The 10,096-nt window shown below is 51.1% G+C and overlaps 1 protein-coding gene across 1 annotated transcript; it reads left to right on the forward strand.

Annotated features, from left to right (window-relative positions):
• The first annotated feature begins 864 nt into the window (after positions 1 to 864).
• On the forward strand, positions 865 to 1,929 carry LOC102857557 (melanoma-associated antigen B1-like). Its single transcript, XM_006892427.1, has one exon. It carries the CDS (start codon positions 865 to 867, stop codon positions 1,927 to 1,929), a length of 1,065 nt encoding a protein of 354 aa, XP_006892489.1.
• The last annotated feature ends 8,167 nt before the right edge of the window (positions 1,930 to 10,096 follow it).

The following is a 10,096-nucleotide window of genomic DNA, read 5'->3' on the forward strand; positions in this document are numbered from 1 at the left end:
GTCCATTCTCAGAGCCACGGCCCACTGCGGCCTCGGCGTCTCGGGGAGGTGGGTCGGCTGTGGAAACGCAGCACACGCAAGTCAACAATGAGCTCTGGGCCCGGGGACCGTGCCAGGAGTCAAGATAGGAAGCTGAGGGGGCCAGGGAAACACCCCTGAGAAATTGTGAGGAACCATCACGCCGTCTGTGACTCCTAGTGGACCTGTGAACAGCAGAGAGGCCGCCCCGACCAGCACAGGAAGAGCTCGAACCCTGGGAGGCGGGGCGGGAAGCCTGGGCGATGATCGGGGTGTCCCTGGGTCACCCTTGTGTAAGCCACAAAAGGAGGGTCTCAGACCCAGTGTGGGGCCCAAGTGAGAACCGGGAATGAGAAGTGAAGGCGACAGGGACAGAAAGGACCTCACAGCACTGCCAGTGCTTGGTGACCCTCCCTGGCAAAGCAGGTGGACCCGGCATACCTTCATGTCTTGCTTGGGGGTTTCAGGGAGCTCTGAGGTGGCACCCTCTAAAAAGGAGGGGAAGGGGGTGCCCCTAAGATGCCCAACAGTTTCTTTGTTCTCCTTGATGTGAATAGAAAGGCGCTCCCTCCCAAGACAGAGGATCCCCATCATCTCCACTGTTGTGAGCCCCAGTTAGGTACAGAAAAGGCTGGAAGATGGCGGACTGAGTTTCACTGTGACATCCTCCCGCAGGTTCTGGGGGTGACTTGTGCAGGGCCCCAAGGAGACCCACCCAGCGGCCCTCCTAACACCGAGGTGTCGGCTCCCTGTGGAGGGACTCAGGTTCTCTTGTCTTTGTCTTCCAGTGACCACAGCAGCTGCCCTCTTGGCCACACTCCTACCTACTGTCCCTGAGCAGCCATCATGCCTCGTGGGCGGAAGACCAAGCTCCGTGCCAAGAAATACTGCCAGGCCCGCGGGCAGAGCCAGAGTCTTCAGGGTGCTCAGGCCTCCCTGGATTTCTCTCCTGAGACTGAGGGCACACCCCAAAGCTCTTCTACTGCTGGTAGCCCTCAGGAGCCAGTCCCGGGTCCCAGCACTCAGGGTGCAGCACTGGCTGGAGGTGCAGCGCAGGCTGAAGGTGCATCACTGGCTGGAGCTGCAGCACTGGCTGGAGGTGCACGTCGCTCCCGGCCAAGAGCTCGCAAAGATCGCAAAGGGGAGAAGAACGGAGCTGATGAAGGGTCAAGCTCGGAGAACACCGGGAGCTCCAGAGATGTCTCCCCCAAAAATCCTTTCAACACCAGGGCCTGTCTCCTGATGCAGTTGATGCTTCACAAGTACAAAATGGATGAGCTCATCACCAAGGAAGAGATGTTGAAGACCATCACCCGAAAGTACAGCCATGAGTTCCCTGAGATCCTTAAAGTCACCACCAAGCGCCTGGAGCTCGCTTTCGGCATCTACCTGACGGAGCAACACCCTGGCAGCCACGTCTACTCCCTCGTCAGCAAGCTAAACCTTCCCAGCAATCCCACCGCAAGTGGTCAGAGAGAGTTGCCCAAAACCGGCCTCCTCATGCCTCTGCTGGGTATGATCTTCATTAATGGCAACAGAGCCACTGAGAAAGAGCTCTGGAAATTCTTAAATAAGCTGGGGATCTACGTTGGGCAGCATCACCTCATCTTTGGGGAGCCCAAGAAACTGATCTCTGATTTTGTTCAAGCAAAGTACCTGGAGCACAGGCTCTTACCTGGCTATCCTCCACGGTACGAGTTCGTGTGGGGTCCCAGAGCCTATGCTCAAACCAGCAAGATGGAAGTCCTGGCATTTTTGGCCAAAGTCAACGGCACCAGCCCCAGTGATTTCAAAGCTGAATATGAAGAGGCACTGGCAGAGGAGGAAGAGAAAGCCAGAGCCAAAGGTGCAGCCGAGGCTGGTCCTGCTGCCCCAGAAAAGGTCAAGGGTGCTGGATCTTCCACCCCCTAGGGAAACTAGAGGAGATTCCCCACTTTGTGCTTAATAAAGTCTGTTAACCTCAGTGGTGGAAGACATGGTGGGGCTGAGGAGGGGTAGGATGCATTCAATATTCAGTTTATCTTCCCCCTATCCTCTGTTTTCAGGTTTTTCACGTTATTCCTTGTAATAGCTAATTCAGAATCTTAAGTTTATGAATGATATGGATCACCTGTTTATTACTGTTTATCTGGTTTAAGAGTAATACTTTGTGTTTTGCCTGCCAGCATAGTGAGAGAAAGGAGATTGTGAAAGCACCTCACATCAGATAGTGAGGATGACAAGATGGAGAAATAAGCCAAAGGTGATCAGTTTTTGGTTTCCTGTAATCCTTTCAGTCTTTCTTTTTTGTAAAAATAAGTTATACACCTGTTTTGCTTAGCTTGTGTAGATACGAGAGAGATTAAATTGCATGAAAAGCAACCTTTTTGGGCTGGTTCTTCCCCCCATTCCCAGTCATTAATTGAGCGTTTGCTATGTGGGTGCTCTCGGATAGAGAATATAAGGCTGCAGCCCCAGTTACTTAGGATGAATTAAACTTATCTCCTTGATTACATGGTGCAGGTCATACAATGTAAAGGAGGGGGCAGAGGGAGGGTGGAGCCAATGAGACAGGGCTTTGGGGCCCAGCAAGTCCTTCAGTGGGAGGGTATTCTAAGTTGGAGTCTCTGGTTGGTGCAAACAGTGAATGGTTTAGCTAACAAAGCAATTAACGTTCACATCCTCCCAGAGGCTCCTTGGAAGAAAGGCCTGGTGATCTTCTGGAAACTGAGCCAATGAAACCTTATGGAGCAGTTTTCTGGGGTTGTCAGCAGTCAAAGCCCACTAGATGACAAGGGGACATCTAGGGCCACACTGGGTCAGTAGAGGGAGGGTTGTCAAACCCCTGGAAGATGTCAGGGTGGAGGAGGACAGACAGAACCAACCAGAACAGTGAGGTGCCATAGAACTCCATCCAGAGATGCCTGAAACAGTCATGGAGCACGGAGCTCCCACTGCCTTCCAACATGGAACACCTAGGAAGGTGAGGTCCTGCATGTGCGGGGTGGAGCTTCAGGTCCACAGACAGTGGAGTCTAGGGTGGCAGTCATAAACTGAGAACCTTCAATAATGAATGAGGTGAGCATGCACCTGGGAATGAAGTAGAGGCCGCCCTGCCCCTCCTGCTGTCAGCCCCGGGGTGGGGGTGGGGTAGGAGCCCTGAGAGATGGCCGTCAGCATGAGCAGCCGGTTTCAAGGAGTGGATGACCCTGGTCTAGTGAGGGTATCCCCAGGGCATAAATCTCTGTCCTGATTCCAAGGTGGCAGTGAACAGTTAGACAGTTGATAACTGGTCTTGGGTGCAGATTTAGACTCAACATCAGGAGGTCAAGGATTCCCAGGGAGGAATGGTTGAGTCCCACGGCCCCCAGCCTCCTGCTGCCAAGCCCACGCAGCAGCCGCAGCTCCATGATGCTACCACTGCCTTACCCCAGTGATCCCCTCACCTAGGATGGACAGTAGGCACCGTCCGCTCCCCCCATACCCCCAGGATGGTGCAGTGGAGTCACCACATTGCCATGTTCTGGGGAGAATTCTTGGAGCCAAGATGGCGGTGGCGGGAGATGCAGTAGCAGGCTGGGGTTTCCTTGGGCAGGCCAGAGAGGATCACCAATACAATGAATTGATGAGAGCCACTGTGAGCTGTCTACAACTTGATGACACTTAACAGTGGCAGCATGTCCAAGATGGCAGATATCCTAAGTGTACTACATCCTTTGATCTGTTGACTGCCTCTGCCAAGAACTGTTTAGATCTGGGGGATGTCTGTTCATCCTTCTCAGGTTCCCTTCTCCATTTATAAAGGGGGAGGGCAGTGACACTTGAGATTACAGTATGACCACTTATTTAGGAGGGGGGTAAAGGTGGCAGTGCTGGAATTGGGGACGCTGTCCCTGGCTACATGGTCTTCAGTGAGGCGCAAGGTAGGGACTTGGGGGGGGGAGCTTTAGTGGGAGAGTTTGCCAGCCAGCGCTTAGGGTGTGTTGCCTGGCCCTCGGGGTGTGCTTTCCAGCCCTTGGGGTGGGCTATTTGGCCCTGGGGAAGAGCTTTTTGGCCCTTGGGGTACGGGGCGAACCATGTCCGGCCCTTGGGGCGAGCTGGCCCTCAGGGTGAGCTCCTCAGCCCTCAGGTTGTGCCATCTGACCCCTGGGTAGAAATAAGGTGTATAGAGAATTTTATCTAGGCTACTTTCCTCCATCCTCTCCTCCAGTACACCCAAAAGTAACACCCCCAAAGCCCTTCTACTTATAACTCACAAGTTTGTTCTCTCTAGATTTGCTCCCTTTCTTATAGATAACCTTAACACTGAGTCTTACTCCAGACCTGTCCCTGAACCCAGCGCAGGCCTGGGTAGTGTTTTACCGCTGTGCGGGAGGTCATAAGCAGTCATAACTGACTTCTTGGCACCCAACACCAGGTTATAGAATGGGATGTGTGGGACCCTAGCCCTGTGCCCTGAAGTTCGCTCCCATTCATTCCTTGCCTCTAAGGTTGCACTTTCTCCAAGACAGACTTGTTTGTTCTATAGTCTGTAGGATATTAAATATTCCCTTTCCCCCTTCACATCAATGCCCCTGTTCAGTATGAAGAAGCCAGAGAGGCTGTGCCCAATTCCGAAATGAGAAACCAAGTGAAAAAGACAAGTTTGTTTAATCACCACTGGACTATGCATTGCCCTGTGTCTTCTGGTCCCCACTGGATCCTTTCATTTCCTTCACCTGCTCCCCCCACCAACCAAATTGTGCAGCTCTGCAACTGCATCCTTGCAATTTTCATTCCTGCCCATCCTCACCCTTCTGCTCCCAACCCTCACCACCTTGTATCCCCAACATGTTTTTCCCAATAATATAAAAAAAAAATCTCTGTCCTAAAAATGTCGAGGGAAGAATCTGAGGTCTAGGAAGCAGTTACCTGGAATTCCTGGGGCTTTGGTGGTGGGATGCACAAAGATTCTGGCTGGTAACCAAATCAAGTTCAAATTCTCCAGCTGCTCTGAGGGAAAGAGATGGCCAGGCTCCTTGTATAAAAAATGACAGCCTCAGAAACCAGATGGAGGCTTCCTGAAATGAAACATCTCTCAAGCCTGAGGCTCAACCCAGCCAGGTCCTAACTACATGCTCTGAGTACACAAAGGGCATCAGCTCCCTCTCTGAACTCCACAGCTATGGAGTCTCGAAATCCCCACCTTGTTCTTGTTTTGTATTTTCATGTGAACACAGAAAAGTTCGGTCACTTCAAGAGGTGCAGATCTCTCATGATAAAGGATGGCCTTTCTTTCTTGTCAATTGGCTTTTTTTATGTTCAAAACCAAATCCACTTTATTTCATGATCACTCTCTTCCTCTGGTGTCCACTTAACCTGGCAAAGTCTGTCAAAATCCCTCCAACCATTTAAGCCCAAAGCCTTGTCATCCTTTCTGGCATCTTTCACTCAGGAGCAGTCAGATCTAAAGGATTCCAAGGTCTGCAAATGCCCCTCCAAAATATCTTTTTCCTAAAGGATACACCAACCAGGTTTTTTTTGTTTGTTTTATTTTTTTTTTAAAAAAAGGACAAAAGTACTTTCTCACTTCTGGGTAAAAACAGCTGCTGGCCTGAGGGCCCAGGTAGCTTCAGGCAGCCCCTAGCTGTCCTCTAGAATTCTACACTCAAGCTATTGACACTGTGATTCGCACTCAGTGAAAAAAACATGCTCCTTCTTTTACTAAGATGTCTGCAAAAAGCCCCTAATAAGTTCCATATTTTTTTATTCCTTCTTCAAACTTATTATTGCAGCTCTTGGCCATCTATCAATCTGCCCTGCATGGTGGCTTGTGTGTTGTTATTATGCTGGAAGGTCCACCACTAGCTTTCAAATACCAGGAGGAACAGGACTACAATGTTGGGCAGGTTTAAGTGAAACTTTCAGGTTAAGAGAGACTAGGAAGAAAGGCCTGGCAATCTACTTGCAAAATTAGCTACTGAAAACCCGATGGATCGCTGAATACTGTCAGAAACTTTGACTAGATATTTAGCCTTATCATCAGGGGTGACTAAACTCCGGAGAAGGAAATACACACCAATGATCATGAAAATGGCACAGAATTGGAAAGCCCTTCACTCTGTTGGACACAGGATGGTGGTGAATTGGAGCTGCCTCAGAGGCAACAACTGACAATGACATACAGTTCTGCTCCAGCTGCTCGCATGCCCAAATTGTGCCTTGGTTTCCCTTGCTAAGACAGGTTCCATTTGCTTGGCCCAGGTGTCGAGTCCCCACTTGGCCAGCTTCTCCCTCACAGCACTGCCCTAGCCCGGCACCCACAATTCACTGTCCCGACCTGACTCCAAACTGTTCACCCCATGACCCCTCTTCACCATGCGGGCTATCCTAGGATCACCAGAGGAGCTTCCAAAGCCCTGAAAAATTGCAGTCAGGATCTCTGGGAGTGGGGACCCATGCCTCTGTACCCTGAGGTTTTCCAAGTGAGCCATTCCAGGGAACAGACAAGGATGAGGATGACCTTACCTGAAATACCCTTAGCCGAATCAGCTGGCCTCAATCCAACTCACTCCTAAAACCTCAGCTCTAACATGGAAGCTCCGTGAAGACCCTAGAGTGGTCTAGCTCCATGAAAAATACCCAGTGGCCTCATCTTATAGCCCTTTCTACAAGGATCCTGGCTGTGATCAGATACTGCCTCACTTTATAATCACTCGTGTGAACATTGGCCTCTCCCACGGCTTACGACAGTTGGCAGACATCTGCAGGGAAGACTCAGCTTACACACATTTGAGGCGTTGTGGGACACAGGCTTTTGGTCACAACCACGCAACTCTATAGCTGTAGCATGAAAGCATCACAAACAACACGGAAACATGAATGTGGCTGAGGTACAGTCAGTCTGGATTTGCAAAAACAGAAGGAAGACTGGTTTTGTCCTAGATACTGAAGTTTGTTGATGTGAGTAACACAGCTTCTTAGGACTAAGAACCTTTCCTGTTTTCTTCTTTGGTCTAATACGTAAGGAGTTGCACTGCTACCCCAAAAGTAGGCAGTTCAAACACACCTACTGTTCCATGGGTGAAAGATGAGCAATATTCACCCTGTGAAAACCCACTGAAGGGTCAGTTATAGGTCGGTTACAGCTCACTGGCAGTGAGTGTCTCTTATAGTGCCTGAGTCAATGAGATCAAATCCCAACACTCCCTTTCAGAGCTCTGTGTAGTCAGTGCCATAGGGCCACAGCCAAGGGCACAGGGAGACAAAGGGGGTGAGAAAAGGTCACCAAGTATGCCTTGTACGCAACTATTAATAGTTGGTGCATTTATCCTCTCCGATACAGTGACTCAAGACTATGAATGTTCCTACCTGCTTATTGAATGTTGCAGGGACAAATCCATCCAGAAGCACCTGGGATGAAAAGCCTGGTGATGCACTTCTGAGAAGTCAGCCAATGGAGCGTATTCTACCTGGATACACATCAGTCACCAGGAGTCCAAACTGATTGCATGGCACCTGGTAAAAGAAAATAAATTACCAGGTAAATAACCTGGTAAAATGCCCACTAACTATCACAACAATTCATGCACACAAAGCCTTTTATCACATATGCTATCCTTTCCCATGAGTGTCCCCATGTCACATCGCCACCAGAAAGGCAATTAGTTAAAGAGAAGCCACCATGAGGCCCTCCAGGTAGGAGGTGTGGAGAAGCCAAACCCCAGAAAAAATGGGGTTCCCACAGAGAATGGCCACAGCTGCCTGCACACCCACCAGAGGGTCCCAGGAGAGAGGACAGGCTGGGCATCCTCTTGTGATCAGTGAGCAAGCACTCTAGGGGACAAGGGAGGGTCTGAGGAGGGCAATCCCCGGGCAGCAGAGATCAGTGACACCTCAAGGTGACACACCAGATAAGGAAGGCACATCCTTACACGACTCCGCCCGTCATTCTGGTCTTCCACAGAGGGGTGGGCTGGAGCTGTCTGCTGCTGTCCTGACTGCTGTCCAGAGGATTTCAGGGAGGGAGGCTGTCTAATGTGGCAGGTCAGCTTCAGCTAGGCCTTTCCTAGAATCGGGGTGAGGCCCACAAACAGGGAAAGCTCAGAGCCATGTGGCCCCAGTCTTGCCCCTCTAGGGAGCTGGGACGTGAAGACTTTTTCTGAGTGTGAGTGCTTGTTCTAACCTTGGTGGACTTAACACCAGAATAAAGAGATGTCTCTTGCTTTGATAGATTCTATGGCGCTCCCGAAGGCCCGCCCCCAACTCCCTGCCCCTGCCCTTTGCTCTCGGAAACCCTAATACGAGGCTGGATATCTCCAACTTCCGGCCTTGGCCTTGCACGCCTTACGCGCCGAGCGCCCCCAGGAGACCCTGCTCTGCAGAGGCTGGATATCTGCTTGGTCCGGGAATCAAGGTGAGAAAGGTCCCCTCAACCCCCGAGATCGGCGGTACCCGCCATTTCTGTCGGAAGAGCTTCCTGGAGGGGGTGGGCTTTATTAAAAAAGAGGCTTCACAGTCTCCTAGTGGGAGAAGACGGGGGTCCAGTGCAATGCTGAGGGGGTCCCGTGCAGTGCTGAGGGGTCCCGAGCAGTGCTGGTGGGGACCCTGAGTGCTAACCTGGCAACCTGAGTGCTAAAGCGGGTGTCGGGGGAGGATCATGGGGTGGGGGTGGTGCGCCCGAGGCCCAGCGCCATTGTGGAGAGGAGGAGACAGAGGTGGGCTGGAGGAAGGGGTCCTCAGACGCAGCGCCCACGGCTCGGAACCGGCCCACAGTCCGCCCTCCAGCCGGCTCTCCAAGCCGTAGATCCCACAGGAGGAGACTGCCCACCTTTCTCCCAGCAACCACCTGGTGGATTCGAACCACCAGGGAAACACTCAAGGGCTTTGAGTTGGCACCGTAACACCCTACCAACTACAAGAACTAGCCAAAAAAACCCCAAGCTCGCTGCCGTGGAGTCAGAACTGACCCATAGCAGACCACCAAGCAGGTTTTGTGAGGCTGTAAACTGCACAGAAGGGACCGTGCAGCCAACACGAAAACAGGAGGTTCAAGTCCACCAGCCGCTGTTGGGGGGCGGAGGACGATGGGCAATCAACTCCCAGGAGATTGTTGTTGTTGTTGTTATGTGCCGTCGAGTCGCTTGCACCTCATAGCGACCCTATGTAGAACAGCCCTAAACTCCGCTCTGTCCTGTGCCAATCACTTTCTCTGACACAACCATCCAGATTGCCCCAGTCACTGAATCAATCCACCTCATAGAGGGTCTTCCCCTCCTGTGCTGTCCCTCCATCCTCCCAAGCATGATGTCCCTCTCCAAGGACTGGCCCCTCCTTACAACATGTCCAAAGTATATTAGATGGAGCCTCAGAATCCTTGACTCCAAGGAGCCACCTGGTTTAACCCTTTCTAGGATGAATCTGTTTGTTTTCTTGGCAGTCCATGGTACCCTCAATACTCTTCTCCAGCACCACAGCTCAAAGGCATCAATTCTTCTATCCTCCTAAGCCATTGTTCAACTCTCTGATGCATAACAAGTGATAGCAAAGACTGTATGCATCAAATGCACCTTAGTCTCCATAGAGACCATTGCTCTTCAGTACTTTGGAGAGTTTCCTAAGAGCAGACTTTCCCATGGCAATACGTCTTTTAATTTCCTGGCTACTGGTGCTTAGAGTGGAGCCAAGCTGACTAAAGCTGTGAACAATCTCAATCTCTTCACCATCCATCCTGATGCTGTCAATAGGCCCAGTGGTGAGAATCTTTGTCTTCTTGACATTGAGCCTCAATCCATATTGGAGGCTGCAGTCCTTGACCCTCTGCAGCAAGTGCTGCAGGTCCTCCTCAGTTTCAGCAAGCAGGATTGTGTCATCTGCATACACAGATTGATTGTTGATAGATCTTCCACTAATCTTGACCCCACATTTCTACTCATAGACCCCATCCTTCCGGATAATCTGTTCTGCATACATGTTGAAAAGGTATGGAGACAAGACACATCCCTGGCATACGCCCTTCCCAGTTTTGAACCATGCAGTGTTTCCTTGCTCTGTTCTGATGACTGCATCTTGGTCCAAGTATAGGTTTCTCATTAGCACGATCAAGTGTTCTGGGATTCCC

This window comes from Elephantulus edwardii, unplaced genomic scaffold, assembly GCF_000299155.1.
Source record: "Elephantulus edwardii isolate Elephantulus edwardi_28Jun2011 unplaced genomic scaffold, EleEdw1.0 scaffold00115, whole genome shotgun sequence".
NCBI lineage: Eukaryota > Metazoa > Chordata > Mammalia > Macroscelidea > Macroscelididae > Elephantulus > Elephantulus edwardii.